Genomic DNA, 21,273 nt, shown 5'->3' with positions numbered 1-21,273 from the left:
ATGTGCCCTGCTCCACACTATCCTCTATTATTGTAGTCAGTGTATTATGTGTCCTGCTCCACACTATCCTCTATTATTGTATTCAGTGTATTATGTGCCCTGCTCCACACTATCCTCTATTATTGTATTCAGTGTATTATGTGCCCTGCTCCACACTATCATCTATTATTGTAGTCAGTGTATTATGTGTCCTGCTCCACACTATCCTCTATTATTGTATTCAGTGTATTATGTGTCCTGCTCCACACTATCCTCTATTATTGTAGTCAGTGTATTATGTGCCCTGCTCCACACTATCCTCTATTATTGTAGTCAGTGTATTATGTGTCCTGCTCCACACTATCCTCTATTATTGTAGTCAGTGTATTATGTGCCCTGCTCCACACTATCCTCTATTATTGTAGTCAGTGTATTATGTGTCCTGCTCCACACTATCCTCTATTATTGTATTCAGTGTATTATGTGCCCTGCTCCACACTATCCTCTATTATTGTAGTCAGTGTATTATGTGCCCTGCTCCACACTATCCTCTATTATTGTATTCAGTGTATTATGTGCCCTGCTCCACACTATCCTCTATTATTGTAGTCAGTGTATTATGTGCCCTGCTCCACACTATCCTCTGTTATTGTATTCAGTGTATTATGTGCCCTGCTCCACACTATCCTCTATTATTGTATTCAGTGTATTATGTGCCATGCTCCACACTATCCTCTATTATTGTATTCAGTGTATTATGTGCCCTGCTCCACACTATCGTCTCCTATTGTAGTCAGTGTATTATGTGCCATGCTCCACACTATCCTCTATTATTGTAGTCAGTGTATTATGTGCCCTGCTCCACACTATCATCTGTTATTGTAGTCAGTGTATTATGTGTCCTGCTCCACACTATCATCTGTTATTGTATTCAGTGTATTATGTGCCCTGCTCCACACTATCATCTGTTATTGTAGTCAGTGTATTATGTGCCCTGCTCCACACTATCATCTGTTATTGTATTCAGTGTATTATGTGCCATGCTCCACACTATCCTCTATTATTGTAGTCAGTGTATTATGTGCCCTGCTCCACACTATCCTCTATTATTGTATTCAGTGTATTATGTGCCCTGCTCCACACTATCATCTATTATTGTAGTCAGTGTATTATGTGTCCTGCTCCACACTATCCTCTATTATTGTATTCAGTGTATTATGTGCCCTGCTCCACACTATCCTCTATTATTGTATTCAGTGTATTATGTGCCCTGCTCCACACTATCCTCTATTATTGTAGTCAGTGTATTATGTGTCCTGCTCCACACTATCATCTATTATTGTATTCAGTGTATTATGTGCCCTGCTCCACACTATCATCTATTATTGTAGTCAGTGTATTATGTGTCCTGCTCCACACTATCCTCTATTATTGTATTCAGTGTATTATGTGCCCTGCTCCACACTATCCTCTATTATTGTAGTCAGTGTATTATGTGCCCTGCTCCACACTATCATCTATTATTGTATTCAGTGTATTATGTGCCCTGCTCCACACTATCATCTATTATTGTATTCAGTGTATTATGTGCCCTGCTCCACACTATCATCTATTATTGTAGTCAGTGTATTATGTGCCCTGCTCCACACTATCATCTATTATTGTATTCAGTGTATTATGTGCCCTGCTCCACACTATCATCTATTATTGTAGTCAGTGTATTATGTGCCCTGCTCCACACTATCCTCTATTATTGTATTCAGTGTATTATGTGCCCTGCTCCACACTATCATCTATTATTGTAGTCAGTGTATTATGTGCCCTGCTCCACACTATCATCTATTATTGTATTCAGTGTATTATGTGCCCTGCTCCACACTATCATCTATTATTGTAGTCAGTGTATTATGTGCCCTGCTCCACACTATCATCTATTATTGTAGTCAGTGTATTATGTGCCCTGCTCCACACTATCATCTATTATTGTATTCAGTGTATTTTGTGCCCTGCTCCACACTATCATCTATTATTGTAGTCAGTGTATTATGTGCCCTGCTCCACACTATCCTCTATTATTGTAGTCAGTGTATTATGTGCCCTGCTCCACACTATCCTCTATTATTGTATTCAGTGTATTATGTGCCCTGCTCCACACTATCCTCTGTTATTGTATTCAGTGTATTATGTGCCCTGCTCCACACTATCCTCTGTTATTGTATTCAGTGTATTATGTGCCCTGCTCCACACTATCCTCTGTTATTGTATTCAGTGTATTATGTGCCCTGCTCCACACTATCATCTATTATTGTAGTCAGTGTATTATGTGCCATGCTCCACGCTATCATCTATTATTGTATTCAGTGTATTATGTGCCCTGCTCCACACTATCATCTATTATTGTATTCAGTGTATTTTGTGCCCTGCTCCACACTATCATCTATTATTGTATTCAGTGTATTATGTGCCCTGCTCCACACTATCATCTATTATTGTAGTCAGTGTATTATGTGCCCTGCTCCACACTATCCTCTATTATTGTATTCAGTGTATTATGTGCCCTGCTCCACACTATCGTCTCCTATTGTATTCAGTGTATTATGTGCCCTGCTCCACACTATCATCTGTTATTGTATTCAGTGTATTATGTGCGCTGCTCCACACTATCCTCTATTATTGTAGTCAGTGTATTATGTGCCCTGCTCCACACTATCCTCTGTTATTGTATTCAGTGTATTATGTGTCCTGCTCCACACTATCCTCTATTATTGTATTCAGTGTATTATGTGTCCTGCTCCACACTATCCTCTATTATTGTATTCAGTGTATTATGTGCCCTGCTCCACTTTATCCTCTATTATTGTATTCAGTGTATTATGTGCGCTGCTCCACACTCTCATCTACTATTGTAGTCAGTGTATTATGTGCCCTGCTCCACACTCTCATCTACTATTGTAGTCAGTGTATTATGTGTCCTGCTCCACACTATCCTCTATTATTGTATTCAGTGTATTATGTGCCCTGCTCCACACTATCCTCTATTATTGTATTCAGTGTATTATGTGCCCTGCTCCACACTATCCTCTATTATTGTAGTCAGTGTATTATGTGCCCTGCTCCACACTATCCTCTGTTATTGTATTCAGTGTATTATGTGCCCTGCTCCACACTATCCTCTATTATTGTATTCAGTGTATTATGTGTCCTGCTCCACACTATCCTCTATTATTGTATTCAGTGTATTATGTGCCCTGCTCCACTTTATCCTCTATTATTGTATTCAGTGTATTATGTGCGCTGCTCCACACTCTCATCTACTATTGTATTCAGTGTATTATGTGCGCTGCTCCACACTCTCATCTACTATTGTAGTCAGTGTATTATGTGTCCTGCTCCACACTATCCTCTATTATTGTATTCAGTGTATTATGTGCCCTGCTCCACACTATCCTCTATTATTGTATTCAGTGTATTATGTCCCCTGCTCCACACTATCCTCTGTTATTGTATTCAGTGTATTATGTCCCCTGCTCCACACTATCCTCTGTTATTGTATTCAGTGTATTATGTGCCATGCTCCACGCTATCATCTATTATTGTAGTCAGTGTATTATGTGCCCTGCTCCACACTATCCTCTATTATTGTATTCAGTGTATTATGTGCCCTGCTCCACACTATCCTCTATTATTGTATTCAGTGTATTATGTGCCCTGCTCCACACTATCCTCTATTATTGTATTCAGTGTATTATGTGCCCTGCTCCACACTATCCTCTATTATTGTAGTCAGTGTATTATGTGCCCTGCTCCACACTATCCTCTGTTATTGTATTCAGTGTATTATGTGCCCTGCTCCACACTATCCTCTATTATTGTATTCAGTGTATTATGTGTCCTGCTCCACACTATCCTCTATTATTGTATTCAGTGTATTATGTGCCCTGCTCCACTTTATCCTCTATTATTGTATTCAGTGTATTATGTGCGCTGCTCCACACTCTCATCTACTATTGTAGTCAGTGTATTATGTGCGCTGCTCCACACTCTCATCTACTATTGTAGTCAGTGTATTATGTGTCCTGCTCCACACTATCCTCTATTATTGTATTCAGTGTATTATGTGCCCTGCTCCACACTATCCTCTATTATTGTATTCAGTGTATTATGTCCCCTGCTCCACACTATCCTCTGTTGTTGTATTCAGTGTATTATGTCCCCTGCTCCACACTATCCTCTGTTATTGTATTCAGTGTATTATGTGCCATGCTCCACGCTATCATCTATTATTGTAGTCAGTGTATTATGTGCCCTGCTCCACACTATCCTCTATTATTGTATTCAGTGTATTATGTGCCCTGCTCCACACTATCCTCTATTATTGTAGTCAGTGTATTATGTGCCCTGCTCCACACTATCCTCTATTATTGTATTCAGTGTATTATGTGCCCTGCTCCACACTATCATCTATTATTGTAGTCAGTGTATTATGTGCCCTGCTCCACACTATCCTCTATTATTGTATTCAGTGTATTATGTGCCCTGCTCCACACTATCATCTGTTATTGTATTCAGTGTATTATGTGCCCTGCTCCACACTATCCTCTATTATTGTAGTCAGTGTATTATGTGCCCTGCTCCACACTATCCTCTATTATTGTATTCAGTGTATTATGTGCCCTGCTCCACACTATCCTCTATTATTGTATTCAGTGTATTATGTGCCATGCTCCACGCTATCATCTATTATTGTAGTCAGTGTATTATGTCCCCTGCTCCACACTATCCTCTATTATTGTATTCAGTGTATTATGTGCCCTGCTCCACACTATCCTCTATTATTGTATTCAGTGTATTATGTGCCATGCTCCACACTATCATCTATTATTGTAGTCAGTGTATTATGTGCCCTGCTCCACACTATCCTCTGTTATTGTAGTCAGTGTATTATGTGCCATGCTCCACACTATCATCTATTATTGTAGTCAGTGTATTATGTGCCCTGCTCCACACTATCCTCTATTATTGTATTCAGTGTATTATGTGTCCTGCTCCACACTATCCTCTATTATTGTATTCAGTGTATTATGTGCCCTGCTCCACACTATCATCTATTATTGTAGTCAGTGTATTATGTGCCCTGCTCCACACTATCCTCTGTTATTGTATTCAGTGTATTATGTGTCCTGCTCCACACTATCATCTATTATTGTATTCAGTGTATTATGTGCCCTGCTCCACACTATCATCTATTATTGTAGTCAGTGTATTATGTGTCCTGCTCCACACTATCCTCTATTATTGTATTCAGTGTATTATGTGCCCTGCTCCACACTATCCTCTGTTATTGTATTCAGTGTATTATGTGTCCTGTTCCACACTATCCTCTATTATTGTAGTCAGTGTATTATGTGTCCTGCTCCACACTATCCTCTATTATTGTAGTCAGTGTATTATGTGTCCTGCTCCACACTATCCTCTATTATTGTAGTCAGTGTATTATGTGTCCTGCTCCACACTATCCTCTATTATTGTAGTCAGTGTATTATGTGTCCTGCTCCACACTATCCTCTATTATTGTAGTCAGTGTATTATGTGTCCTGCTCCACACTATCCTCTATTATTGTATTCAGTGTATTATGTGCCCTGCTCCACACTATCCTCTATTATTGTAGTCAGTGTATTATGTGCCCTGCTCCACACTATCATCTATTATTGTAGTCAGTGTATTATGTGTCCTGCTCCACACTATCCTCTATTATTGTATTCAGTGTATTATGTGCCCTGCTCCACACTATCATCTATTATTGTAGTCAGTGTATTATGTGTCCTGCTCCACACTATCCTCTGTTATTGTATTCAGTGTATTATGTGCCCTGCTCCACACTATCATCTATTATTGTAGTCAGTGTATTATGTGCCCTGCTCCACACTATCCTCTATTATTGTAGTCAGTGTATTATGTGCCCTGCTCCACACTATCCTCTGTTATTGTATTCAGTGTATTATGTGTCCTGCTCCACACTATCCTCTATTATTGTAGTCAGTGTATTATGTGTCCTGCTCCACACTATCCTCTATTATTGTAGTCAGTGTATTATGTGTCCTGCTCCACACTATCCTCTATTATTGTAGTCAGTGTATTATGTGTCCTGCTCCACACTATCCTCTATTATTGTATTCAGTGTATTATGTGTCCTGCTCCACACTATCCTCTATTATTGTAGTCAGTGTATTATGTGTCCTGCTCCACACTATCCTCTATTATTGTATTCAGTGTATTATGTGCCCTGCTCCACACTATCCTCTATTATTGTAGTCAGTGTATTATGTGCCCTGCTCCACACTATCATCTATTATTGTAGTCAGTGTATTATGTGTCCTGCTCCACACTATCCTCTATTATTGTATTCAGTGTATTATGTGCCCTGCTCCACACTATCATCTATTATTGTAGTCAGTGTATTATGTGTCCTGCTCCACACTATCCTCTGTTATTGTATTCAGTGTATTATGTGCCCTGCTCCACACTATCATCTATTATTGTAGTCAGTGTATTATGTGCCCTGCTCCACACTATCCTCCATTATTGTAGTCAGTGTATTATGTGCCCTGCTCCACACTATCCTCTGTTATTGTATTCAGTGTATTATGTGCCCTGCTCCACACTATCATCTATTATTGTAGTCAGTGTATTATGTGTCCTGCTCCACACTATCCTCTATTATTGTAGTCAGTGTATTATGTGCCCTGCTCCACACTATCCTCTGTTATTGTATTCAGTGTATTATGTGTCCTGCTCCACACTATCATCTATTATTGTATTCAGTGTATTATGTGCCCTGCTCCACACTATCATCTATTATTGTAGTCAGTGTATTATGTGCCCTGCTCCACACTATCCTCTGTTATTGTATTCAGTGTATTATGTGCCCTGCTCCACACTATCCTCTATTATTGTATTCAGTGTATTATGTGCCATGCTCCACACTATCCTCTATTATTGTATTCAGTGTATTTTGTGTCCTGCTCCACACTATCCTCTATTATTGTATTCAGTGTATTATGTGCCCTGCTCCACACTATCCTCTATTATTGTAGTCAGTGTATTATGTGCCCTGCTCCACACTATCCTCTGTTATTGTATTCAGTGTATTATGTGCCCTGCTCCACACTATCCTCTATTATTGTATTCAGTGTATTATGTGCCCTGCTCCACACTATCATCTATTATTGTAGTCAGTGTATTATGTGCCCTGCTCCACACTATCCTCTATTATTGTATTCAGTGTATTATGTGCCCTGCTCCACACTATCCTCTATTATTGTAGTCAGTGTATTATGTGCCCTGCTCCACACTATCATCTATTATTGTAGTCAGTGTATTATGTGTCCTGCTCCACACTATCCTCTATTATTGTATTCAGTGTATTATGTGCCCTGCTCCACACTATCATCTATTATTGTAGTCAGTGTATTATGTGTCCTGCTCCACACTATCCTCTGTTATTGTATTCAGTGTATTATGTGCCCTGCTCCACACTATCCTCTATTATTGTAGTCAGTGTATTATGTGCCCTGCTCCACACTATCATCTATTATTGTAGTCAGTGTATTATGTGTCCTGCTCCACACTATCCTCTATTATTGTATTCAGTGTATTATGTGCCCTGCTCCACACTATCATCTATTATTGTAGTCAGTGTATTATGTGCCCTGCTCCACACTATCCTCTATTATTGTATTCAGTGTATTATGTGCCCTGCTCCACACTATCATCTATTATTGTAGTCAGTGTATTATGTGCCCTGCTCCACACTATCCTCTATTATTGTATTCAGTGTATTATGTGCCCTGCTCCACTTTATCCTCTATTATTGTATTCAGTGTATTATGTGCGCTGCTCCACACTCTCATCTACTATTGTAGTCAGTGTATTATGTGCGCTGCTCCACACTCTCATCTACTATTGTAGTCAGTGTATTATGTGTCCTGCTCCACACTATCCTCTATTATTGTATTCAGTGTATTATGTGCCCTGCTCCACACTATCCTCTATTATTGTATTCAGTGTATTATGTCCCCTGCTCCACACTATCCTCTGTTATTGTATTCAGTGTATTATGTCCCCTGCTCCACACAATCCTCTGTTATTGTATTCAGTGTATTATGTGCCATGCTCCACGCTATCATCTATTATTGTAGTCAGTGTATTATGTGCCCTGCTCCACACTATCCTCTATTATTGTATTCAGTGTATTATGTGCCCTGCTCCACACTATCCTCTATTATTGTAGTCAGTGTATTATGTGCCCTGCTCCACACTATCCTCTATTATTGTATTCAGTGTATTATGTGCCCTGCTCCACACTATCATCTATTATTGTAGTCAGTGTATTATGTGCCCTGCTCCACACTATCCTCTATTATTGTATTCAGTGTATTATGTGCCCTGCTCCACACTATCATCTGTTATTGTATTCAGTGTATTATGTGCCCTGCTCCACACTATCCTCTATTATTGTAGTCAGTGTATTATGTGCCCTGCTCCACACTATCCTCTATTATTGTATTCAGTGTATTATGTGCCCTGCTCCACACTATCCTCTATTATTGTATTCAGTGTATTATGTGCCATGCTCCACGCTATCATCTATTATTGTAGTCAGTGTATTATGTCCCCTGCTCCACACTATCCTCTATTATTGTATTCAGTGTATTATGTGCCCTGCTCCACACTATCCTCTATTATTGTATTCAGTGTATTATGTGCCATGCTCCACACTATCATCTATTATTGTAGTCAGTGTATTATGTGCCCTGCTCCACACTATCCTCTGTTATTGTAGTCAGTGTATTATGTGCCATGCTCCACACTATCATCTATTATTGTAGTCAGTGTATTATGTGCCCTGCTCCACACTATCCTCTATTATTGTATTCAGTGTATTATGTGTCCTGCTCCACACTATCCTCTATTATTGTATTCAGTGTATTATGTGCCCTGCTCCACACTATCATCTATTATTGTAGTCAGTGTATTATGTGCCCTGCTCCACACTATCCTCTGTTATTGTATTCAGTGTATTATGTGTCCTGCTCCACACTATCATCTATTATTGTATTCAGTGTATTATGTGCCCTGCTCCACACTATCATCTATTATTGTAGTCAGTGTATTATGTGTCCTGCTCCACACTATCCTCTATTATTGTATTCAGTGTATTATGTGCCCTGCTCCACACTATCCTCTGTTATTGTATTCAGTGTATTATGTGTCCTGCTCCACACTATCCTCTATTATTGTAGTCAGTGTATTATGTGTCCTGCTCCACACTATCCTCTATTATTGTAGTCAGTGTATTATGTGTCCTGCTCCACACTATCCTCTATTATTGTAGTCAGTGTATTATGTGTCCTGCTCCACACTATCCTCTATTATTGTAGTCAGTGTATTATGTGTCCTGCTCCACACTATCCTCTATTATTGTAGTCAGTGTATTATGTGTCCTGCTCCACACTATCCTCTATTATTGTATTCAGTGTATTATGTGCCCTGCTCCACACTATCCTCTATTATTGTAGTCAGTGTATTATGTGCCCTGCTCCACACTATCATCTATTATTGTAGTCAGTGTATTATGTGTCCTGCTCCACACTATCCTCTATTATTGTATTCAGTGTATTATGTGCCCTGCTCCACACTATCATCTATTATTGTAGTCAGTGTATTATGTGTCCTGCTCCACACTATCCTCTGTTATTGTATTCAGTGTATTATGTGCCCTGCTCCACACTATCATCTATTATTGTAGTCAGTGTATTATGTGCCCTGCTCCACACTATCCTCTATTATTGTAGTCAGTGTATTATGTGCCCTGCTCCACACTATCCTCTGTTATTGTATTCAGTGTATTATGTGTCCTGCTCCACACTATCCTCTATTATTGTAGTCAGTGTATTATGTGTCCTGCTCCACACTATCCTCTATTATTGTAGTCAGTGTATTATGTGCCCTGCTCCACACTATCCTCTGTTATTGTATTCAGTGTATTGTGTCCCCTGCTCCACACTATCCTCTGTTATTGTATTCAGTGTATTATGTGCCCTGCTCCACACTATCCTCTATTATTGTAGTCAGTGTATTATGTGCCCTGCTCCACACTATCCTCTATTATTGTAGTCAGTGTATTATGTGTCCTGCTCCACACTATCCTCTATTATTGTAGTCAGTGTATTATGTGCCCTGCTCCACACTATCCTCTATTATTGTAGTCAGTGTATTATGTGTCCTGCTCCACACTATCCTCTATTATTGTATTCAGTGTATTGTGTCCCCTGCTCCACACTATCCTCTGTTATTGTATTCAGTGTATTATGTGCCCTGCTCCACACTATCCTCTATTATTGTAGTCAGTGTATTATGTGCCCTGCTCCACACTATCCTCTATTATTGTAGTCAGTGTATTATGTGTCCTGCTCCACACTATCCTCTATTATTGTAGTCAGTGTATTATGTGCCCTGCTCCACACTATCCTCTATTATTGTAGTCAGTGTATTATGTGTCCTGCTCCACACTATCCTCTATTATTGTAGTCAGTGTATTATGTGCCCTGCTCCACACTATCATCTATTATTGTAGTCAGTGTATTATGTGTCCTGCTCCACACTATCCTCTGTTATTGTATTCAGTGTATTATGTGTCCTGCTCCACACTATCCTCTATTATTGTAGTCAGTGTATTATGTGTCCTGCTCCACACTATCCTCTATTATTGTAGTCAGTGTATTATGTGCCCTGCTCCACACTATCCTCTGTTATTGTATTCAGTGTATTATGTGCCCTGCTCCACACTATCCTCTGTTATTGTATTCAGTGTATTATGTGCCCTGCTCCACACTATCCTCTATTATTGTAGTCAGTGTATTATGTGCCCTGCTCCACACTATCCTCTATTATTGTAGTCAGTGTATTATGTGTCCTGCTCCACACTATCCTCTATTATTGTAGTCAGTGTATTATGTGTCCTGCTCCACACTATCCTCTATTATTGTATTCAGTGTATTATGTGTCCTGCTCCACACTATCCTCTATTATTGTAGTCAGTGTATTATGTGTCCTGCTCCACACTATCCTCTATTATTGTATTCAGTGTATTATGTGCCCTGCTCCACACTATCCTCTATTATTGTAGTCAGTGTATTATGTGCCCTGCTCCACACTATCATCTATTATTGTAGTCAGTGTATTATGTGTCCTGCTCCACACTATCCTCTATTATTGTATTCAGTGTATTATGTGCCCTGCTCCACACTATCATCTATTATTGTAGTCAGTGTATTATGTGTCCTGCTCCACACTATCCTCTGTTATTGTATTCAGTGTATTATGTGCCCTGCTCCACACTATCATCTATTATTGTAGTCAGTGTATTATGTGCCCTGCTCCACACTATCCTCTATTATTGTAGTCAGTGTATTATGTGCCCTGCTCCACACTATCCTCTGTTATTGTATTCAGTGTATTATGTGCCCTGCTCCACACTATCATCTATTATTGTAGTCAGTGTATTATGTGTCCTGCTCCACACTATCCTCTATTATTGTAGTCAGTGTATTATGTGCCCTGCTCCACACTATCCTCTGTTATTGTATTCAGTGTATTATGTGTCCTGCTCCACACTATCATCTATTATTGTATTCAGTGTATTATGTGCCCTGCTCCACACTATCATCTATTATTGTAGTCAGTGTATTATGTGCCCTGCTCCACACTATCCTCTGTTATTGTATTCAGTGTATTATGTGCCCTGCTCCACACTATCCTCTATTATTGTATTCAGTGTATTATGTGCCATGCTCCACACTATCCTCTATTATTGTATTCAGTGTATTTTGTGTCCTGCTCCACACTATCCTCTATTATTGTATTCAGTGTATTATGTGCCCTGCTCCACACTATCCTCTATTATTGTAGTCAGTGTATTATGTGCCCTGCTCCACACTATCCTCTGTTATTGTATTCAGTGTATTATGTGCCCTGCTCCACACTATCCTCTATTATTGTATTCAGTGTATTATGTGCCCTGCTCCACACTATCATCTATTATTGTAGTCAGTGTATTATGTGCCCTGCTCCACACTATCCTCTATTATTGTATTCAGTGTATTATGTGCCCTGCTCCACACTATCCTCTATTATTGTATTCAGTGTATTATGTGCCCTGCTCCACACTATCATCTATTATTGTAGTCAGTGTATTATGTGTCCTGCTCCACACTATCCTCTGTTATTGTATTCAGTGTATTATGTGCCCTGCTCCACACTATCGTCTCCTATTGTAGTCAGTGTATTATGTGCCCTGCTCCACACTATCCTCTATTATTGTAGTCAGTGTATTATGTGCCCTGCTCCACACTATCGTCTCCTATTGTAGTCAGTGTATTATGTGCCCTGCTCCACACTATCCTCTATTATTGTAGTCAGTGTATTATGTGCCCTGCTCCACACTATCCTCTATTATTGTATTCAGTGTATTATGTGCCCTGCTCCACACTATCCTCTATTATTGTAGTCAGTGTATTATGTGCCCTGCTCCACACTATCATCTATTATTGTAGTCAGTGTATTATGTGTCCTGCTCCACACTATCCTCTGTTATTGTATTCAGTGTATTATGTGCCCTGCTCCACACTATCGTCTCCTATTGTATTCAGTGTATTATGTGCCCTGCTCCACACTATCCTCTATTATTGTAGTCAGTGTATTATGTGCCCTGCTCCACACTATCGTCTCCTATTGTAGTCAGTGTATTATGTGCCCTGCTCCACACTATCCTCTATTATTGTATTCAGTGTATTATGTGCCCTGCTCCACACTATCCTCTGTTATTGTATTCAGTGTATTATGTGCCCTGCTCCACACTATCCTCTATTATTGTATTCAGTGTATTATGTGCCCTGCTCCACACTATCATCTATTATTGTAGTCAGTGTATTTTGTGCCCTGCTCCACACTATCCTCTATTATTGTATTCAGTGTATTATTTGCCATGCTCCACGCTATCATCTATTATTGTAGTCAGTGTATTATGTGCCCTGCTCCACACTATCATCTATTGCAGTCATTTACAGACTGCTGCCATATAGCTGGAATATTGCTGACTATAGCGTAACTAGTGTATGAACACAAACTCTATTCTTGTCTTCTCTGTGGTAGGGGATAGTGGTATTAAAGGTTTCTTCTTCTTTACATGTTATAACTATTTATGCATTTTTATAAACACTGGGGCACAAGGATTTATAGGCATATTTTCAGAACTTCTATTGGTCTGTGTGTCACAACAATGGAGGTGTTGGTTTAGTCACTCGACCTGGCATGACACTGCATGAGGCCGTATGGCAGGTTTATTACTGTGTATTGTATTCCAGATGACATCCAGTGAGTTGTTCCTACTTTCAGCAACAGGCTCATTGATAGCTGTCTCCTAGGAACTATCTGGTCCTGTACACTAGTTAACTTCTTTGTCTGTCTTTCTTTCAGAAACATTTGTCCAACAAGGACATGGACTATATCATCAAGGCATGCCAGGACGGCCTCCCGGACTTGGTGAGTCATGCCCCTAGTTGGCACATCAGGAGCCAATTCAGCTTTTTGAGAAAACAGGGGTAGGGGGCGGGTGGGTTTGCACACTTCATTTTCACAGAGTTCCAATGGTCATTTAACAATGTTAACAATGCACACCCTGCACCTGCACCCTGCACCTGCACCCTGCACCCTGCACCCCACCCTCAGGATCCGCCTATGCATATTGTTTTAATGCTCATCCATTTAGGGTAAATATCTGTGTTGTACTGGAACTCAGGCTTCATGACAATATAACATTGCTTTTTTTTGTTGTTAGGGTAATATTAATGTGAAGTCTTATAATGTGCTAATCTCCACACAAATGGTCTTGTGTATGTTAAAGAACAACTAAACTCAATTTTGGGGTACTTTTTTACCACTGCATATGAAAGACTTCTGGTTAGTCATAAACGGAACACCATTTTTTTAAAAAAAAAATTGTGGGTAATTAATACCAAGCGCTCAAAAGTTGCTAAAAAGCAATCTGCTTCTCTCTCGCCCGCAAATGAAACCGCAGACAGGTTACATAACTCTGTTGCCAGAGCCCTACAGTGACGTCATAGAAGGAACGTTTTCCAGTTAGTTATATAGAAAATGTGTGGGAAGCTTGTCATTTTGCTGATTTCTCGATGTCACCAAAGACATGCCGAATTATTGTGTTGCCGTCGATTGCTCCTTGGGGTTGGAGGATGGTGTCACTATGCACAGATTTCCACCAGACTCCGTAGTTTGTGCTTAAATTGGTTGTTAGTGTGTGCGAAGCAAGCATTGTGGAAGCCTGTGGTATATACTGAATCGGATGGTTCGCCCCCTACCACGCTTCCAGGATAGAAAGTGGAGTTCAAGTTTCATCAAGTTTATAAATCAAGACTGGTTACTACACATTGCTGACCAAAAGGATTTTGCATGAATATAACGCTTTCTTCCTCGGAAACAACGTTGTGGTCGAAGTGACAATAATCGTAAGTAATGTTATATTGACCCCTTATTGACCGCTTCCAAGAGTGAAATTGTTATGTTATAAGCAATGCCATGTAAAATCCTAATGTCCATCAATAAAATGCAAATTTTACTACCAGTGAAAAGTAATTTTGATTTTGTAAGTGGGTGAAAACAAACTTAAATAGCATTCATCTTCAGACAGGGTGCCGCCATTTTTGAAAATGGTGAAGTCAGGGGCTAAAAGTCTGTTAGAATTATTCAGTTTATGATTTGTTCTCATTAAGTTAGAAAATCAAAACTACTTTTTACTAGTAGTTAAATATGGATTTGAATCATGGCCAAAAGGATTTTGCATGACATGACTTTTAACAAAAGGACTTCTTCCAAGGAAGCAAGGTGGGGGTCGAAGTGACATTTATATTGCAAGCAATGTTATATTGACCTCCACCTCACTTCCAAGAGTGAAATTGTTATGTTGTAAGCAATGTCATACATAATCTTATTGTCCAGCAATTAAATACATATTTCACTACCAGTAGAAAGTAATTTTGCTTTTTTAAGTAGGTGAAAACAAACTTAAATAGCATTCGTCCTAAGACATGGCGCTGCCATTTTTGAAAATCGTGAAGTCAAATCCATTTGAATTAATGAGATTATGGCTTGTTTTCATCAAGTTAGAAAATCAAAACTACATAAATATGTATTTGAATCATGACCAAAATCAGGAGCAATGTCAGGCTATTACATTGGTTGAGGAATATCCACAAAAACAAGTGATATATAATTCATCTGCAGATTTCCCAAGTGATGTGTCTTTTAATAGTCTAATACAGTCAGACCTCATATATCCGAACTTCAGATATCCGAATACCTTGGTTTTCGAACATTCTTCACAAAAAACAAATTTTCCTAGTGACAGTTTACCTCGTATAACCAAATGTTCGGTTTCTGTATCTGAACGGTCAATTTATCTAACAAAATATTCAAATGTGTACAAATTTGCCTTGTATATCTGAACACTAAAGCTGACATCGGCAAGATGTCGGTTGTTTACCGCTTATTATATTATATTAACAGTGATCACTGCTTTTACCTTTTTTGTCGGCGAGATATCAGAACATGAGGTCTATCATGTCTGCAGCTTGCCAATTCATTGTGTGTCTAGCTAGTTAGTTTATTGTTTTTTGAAGACATGTATTTGTCTCCGGGCATGTAGATATTGGTGGTGATATTGCTTCTTGACAATGCGGCAAGTCACAACTGCCGAATCTGACTAATGTTTCTGTCCATTTCTTGCCGCTGAACACAACCGCACACATCCAACCCATGGATGCAGGAATCATACGGCAAACATTGACTTCACACCAGGTGAGATCTCACATTGAAGATCTGATTGATCACTTCGAAAATGCCGGCGACATCACAAATCTGGAACTTCAGATTTCAAGCAGCAAATAATGACTCTGCTGCCCCCTGCTGTCATCAATCAAAGACTTTTTCAAGCCAATGTAATTTATGTTATGTTATGCTATGCATATGTAGCCGACCGCCTAGGTCCTGATTCAGACATCCAAATGATTCGTATATCCGAACAATTCAATAAAAATCAAAGTGTTCGGATAAACGAGGTCTGACTGTATACGAAAACGTGATGTATCGTTTCAGGTTTTTCACATTGCTGTATAGTTTCATTGGTCACTCAAGATAGCACACCTGGCAACTATTTGCATAATGTGCGTCATTCTTTGTAAAAAGTTATTTAGTTAGCCAATAATGAGCAATCAATCAATGTATTGGCGGTTAATCCTTTGAAAGAAGGGTGTTGTTTTACACAGACGCAGACACCACAGAGTGTATTCAGTATAGATTAGTAAATGTACATACATACACACTACCTTTTGACAAATCCCCCATTTAAATCTGCATAAATCTAATTAATCATTCAGTTTGTTATCGATTAATCCTTTGATTGATCCAGACACAAGAAATGCCAAATGGGGGCCTTTGTCAGGTAATCTAAGTGGTGTTACCACTAATTATACCTGTTACAAATTCATTATTTGAGCATCGAGTGAATGAAGACAAATAACATGTAGGTTTATACCACCTAACATGGACTACAACCTAGGAACACCAAGTGATTTTGACAGAATCATCTATGAAAACAAGGGTTGTAACTAGAAAACTGGGCAAAGCAGGAGACAAAACTAAATGATAGTACATTGTGAGAACATATAGCTTTCATTTTTCACAACAGCTTTCGCTATTTCAGTTTTGTACAAACCTGTAAACGAAATAGTTTAACCCCCGAAATGTAGATGAATACTGCACAAACCCTCATTTCTATACCTACAATTACGTCTCAGAGACGTTCCGCTCTGATTGGTTGAAATTTCATTTGCGGCTGAGAATTTTGCACTGTTGACAAAAAGGTCAATTTAAGTTAATTAAAGGTCGAAATGAGTAGTTTTAATGGTGGGCTTTCATTTATAGCGATGTCAGCAAGTGATTTTGTATTTATACCCTACTGGAGTTTATGTGATCTATCAGACTTGAATTGTGAACATTGGGTCACCTTATTTGTCTCATTGGAATTTCCTTGACTGGATTAACTGCCTGTCTCATTAGATCAGCTTTGACCTTCATCTTGTAAAGAAACATATTTTTAAACTTATCCTATTTCACTGATTTAAAAAACGGGTTGAATTTCAACCAACAATTTTTTCGTTGAGTCCAGGTGGATTGAACGTGTGGAGCTCAAAAATCCACTTTAGTTCCGTGGGGCGGCAGAATTTGGTGGTAGTCTCCTGCTCAGGGTCTGCCTTGAGCTGAGTGATGATAGTGTATTGAAGATCACTTTTTTGATGATTGGGGAAATTGAAATGATGAGTGACAGGCTTGTCTCTCATATGTGTAATATTTGCAAAATGCAAAAGTGGATTGAGATTGCCATAGGATGGATGATGGGTCAACATCCTTGAAGTGGGCGAAGACTGAATGTCGCAAGAAATCAGCAGTCCGTTGTTCTACTTGTCATTTGGCGAATGAACATTGTTTGGAAGAGGCCTCTGATTCTTGCCTCAGTGAGAATCTTCATCAGTTGTTTTGACCCCATACATCTAGTCCTATCCCTTTGAACGATTCATCTCCACCTTGAGTTGTGGTTTTATCTACTGCTGATGTTCATACCCGTCTGTCGTCGGTGGTACTTGAATCACAGCTGCCACATATTCCATCAGTGGTTGGGTTTTATGCACAGCTTGAAGTGATGTCCCGAGTGTCACAACCAGAGTGCAGAGCTTCAACCTAGAGAGGCAGCGGTGCTTTCTCATCATCATACTACAGACGAATGGAGTCTTAGCCAACACTTTATTCCAGTGCGCTGCTTACTTCTAGAGTGGTGGTCAGCTTTGCACATGATGTTAGAGTGCTGTTTGTCCGTTATTCGATGCCGAGTGCACCAATCGCCAGCACTTTGTTTCCTCCCTGTGCAATGCCTTCAGCAAGTGCACTTACACCTGGTGCGGCACTTATGTCCAGTACATGCCTTCTGTCATCAGCACTAGACCAATGCACCAATTTGTTCATTGATTCCTCACAGTACAGCTGGTATGATGATGGATCATAGTACTTTCGGCATGGTGCGCTCTCACAGTTCTACGGTGCTGATTGTTACCAGTTCAGCTGTTGTTTCTTACATGTCATTGGCTCCTTGGTTTCCGGTAGCTTCCTTTGCAACGCTTACTACCTCTCATGTTTTGGCATCGGCAGTGACAGCTTCAGCTTTTATGAGTTCTACTGTTGCATCTCGTCAGTTTGGTGTAATTGGTACTTCTGTGGTTGCCGTACCAATAAGACCTTTTTTACCAGTCTCTTGGACCCTGGCATCTGAGGCTTCATCTCATGCTCTAGACTTTGATGCTTTTGTGCAAGTGGGATATAAGCTTCAGTCTTAGTCGTTAGCCTACTACAGCTCCTGCTTCAGTTCCTGTGACCGCTTTGGTTGAGTATTTGGACAGGGTGCATCATTCAGCTACGCCGTCTCCCTCTTCTGATGGTACAGTGGCTTCTCATGTTATTTTTGATGCTATTGATAAGCTGCATTTGTTGGTGTGGATCACTGACAATTTGCATGCAGATTTATTATCCATTGCCTTGCATTGCTCCACGAGCGGCGTGTCTTGATGCAGTCTTTGATAACTCATGGAATATCAAGGATGGGTTTGCGACTCCATGCTTCAGTTTGGCAGGTGCCCATGTGCATGGCTTCTCATGAATGATCATCTCTCCTCCATTGGATGATGATACTGCATTGCTGGGCTCCAAAGGGCATATTCACAATTTCTGGTAGAGGATCGGGAGCTTTTACATCTGGATGCCACTATTAGAAAGGTATGGTCCCTCTCGACATGATTTTGACAGCGTCTGAAGCGGTAGCCATGGCTGTCGCACATGTGTCTTCACATCAACAAGCTTATATTTGGGCGACGATGGTGTTGATACAAGAATAGTTCCAGTCCATTCTTGACCACCTGGCTCACTTGTATGGTAGTGTTGAGAACGTATATCACAGCAATGTTGTTGTGGAGGTCTTCTCCATTTATCCTCCTGGGAAGATAGATTCAGTACTGACCTGTTTAGACAGCAATGGTCGGGTAGGACTATTCAGTGGAGCTATTCAGGATTCGGCCATTAGAGTAGGATAAGATGCACATCTTCAGGTACTGGTGGAGTTGTTGAAGTATCAACACATGCAAGTGGAGGATTCCTTGTGACAACGGCAACCTGCTTGGAATGTTCTGTCCAATCCAGATTCGCGCTCAGGTCCTGCACCCCATTTTCGTGGTCGAGAAAACAGAGGCCGTTGCAGATGAAGCCAATCGTCAGCTTTCTGCATGCAAGCAGATAGTATTTGAAGCATACATCGATGACTGCAACCAGGCTCAGAACAATTGTGATCTCCTCCTTTGTCTCATGGAGTTCACATTTCAGCTACTTCAGCGGTTAAGTTGGATCGTCAATTGGCAGAAATCGGAACTGATCCCTACTCGCTGGCTTCAATTTATCGGAACAGTGTTCAATACAGAGGTCAACAAACGCTTTGTCCTGAGGGATCATTTCAGCAAGATGCAACGTCTCATTCCCCTTACACTGTCCCAGTCCAGGACACTTCATCAGTAGCAGGAGCTCTTGGGTCTTCTGTCATCTATGCAGGCTTTGACCCTTTGAGGTCAGCTACAGCATCGACCATTGCAACTGTTTCTAGCTCCTCATATCAGAGTGGATGATCCATGGGTGTTGATCTCACTTTGCTTGGAGATACATCTTTATCTCATGTGGTGGACGGATGAGTTGAATGTTTGCAGAGGTATTTGTTTAGAGCCATTTATCCTGTTTCACCACCTGCATGTGGATGCGTCCCTTCACGGGTGGGGGCTCACCTACTCGATCAGCTAGTGTAAAGTCAGTGGTCTCTTGCAGATCGCAATTGTCACCTCGTCATTCCAGAGCTCAGGGTGATAATTCTGTCCATTGTCCATTGGCAAGACATTCTTCGAGCTGACATGATCCCTCATGATTTGATTGGACAATGCAGTGGTTGTGTGGCACATCAACAGGATGGGGTCGACGGGTGTTTTTGACACAACAGTTTTTCAGCCTGGTGGACTCACAGTTCGGGCCAACCATATTACATTGTTGAAGAATGTCATCGCAGACTTGTTGTCTTGATCGATTCAACCTTCCCAACAGAGTGGAATCTTCATCCAGAAGTGTTCAAGATGTGTTGTCTTCCATTAACGACTCCAATAGTGGATTTGTTTGCCACCAGATTCAATTATCTGTTGCCTTGGTTTGTCTCTCCACTTCTGGGTCTGTTGGCTTGGGGACAGGATGCCCTATCCATTGGAACAGTTTCAACTCTTATGTGTTTCTGCCAGTTGCCCTTCTTCTATGCATACTTTTCACACTGCGCAGGACCCAGAGGATAATGCTGATTTTGGTTGTGCCCTGTTGGCTGGCCAAAAGATTGTTCTTCAATCTACAAGACCTAGCCGAACTGAAGCCCATTCCACTTCCCGATCGACAAGATCTATTGTTTCATCCTCCAGTGGTCTCCAGTCACGCTCCATGTTCACATGTGGCGCATCTTCGTTAGTCATTGACAGCTGAAAGGCATTCCAAATGGTTAGCTATTGCTATTACAACAGCACATTGCACCTCAACTCTGTCATTATATGATGATACGTGGAACAATTTTGAAATGTATTGCAGAATGTATTACGACTTCACTTCATGTGGTAGCTGAATACCCTCAGCATCTGAGATCCTCCAAGAAGCTTAAAGGTTCTACTTTGTTGACCTACTTGGCTGCACTCAATACTGTTATTGTGTTGGCTACACTGCTATGAAGATCTCCATTGTCCCTGAGCTCCAGTCTCTCCTGAGGTCTTATAAGCTCGCTGACCAGTCCCAGAATTTCCGACCCACAGGTTGGGATCTTTCTGTCATTCTTGTCAACCATTGCAATGTTGACAGGATAATCTAAGGTGCTCCTACCAACTGTGGGATAATGCATAATGTGAGATAGGATAAGTTTAAAAATTTGGAAATTTTAACCATAAATTGTATATTTATTTACTTATCTGTCTCACGTGAAGGATGCCCACCCAACCTGCCCCACTTCACAGATTATGGGACGCTCCAAGACTACTATGACACATGACCAGCTG

The 21,273-nt window shown here is 40.3% G+C and overlaps 1 protein-coding gene across 1 annotated transcript in view; it reads left to right on the top strand.

Annotated features, from left to right (window-relative positions):
- The window catches only part of LOC137273103 (aspartate--tRNA ligase, mitochondrial-like), a 90,795-nt gene that overhangs the window by 34,204 nt on the left and 35,318 nt on the right, over window positions 1–21,273 (top strand). Inside the window, exon 11 of the mRNA XM_067805558.1 lies at window positions 13,517–13,582. Coding sequence (XP_067661659.1) covers window positions 13,517–13,582 — 66 coding nt within the window. The remainder of the gene's footprint in view (window positions 1–13,516; window positions 13,583–21,273) is intronic.

Source organism: Haliotis asinina, chromosome 2 (assembly GCF_037392515.1).
Source record: "Haliotis asinina isolate JCU_RB_2024 chromosome 2, JCU_Hal_asi_v2, whole genome shotgun sequence".
Taxonomy (NCBI): Eukaryota; Metazoa; Mollusca; class Gastropoda; order Lepetellida; family Haliotidae; genus Haliotis; species Haliotis asinina.
This window is presented reverse-complemented; position numbering and strand designations above follow the sequence as displayed.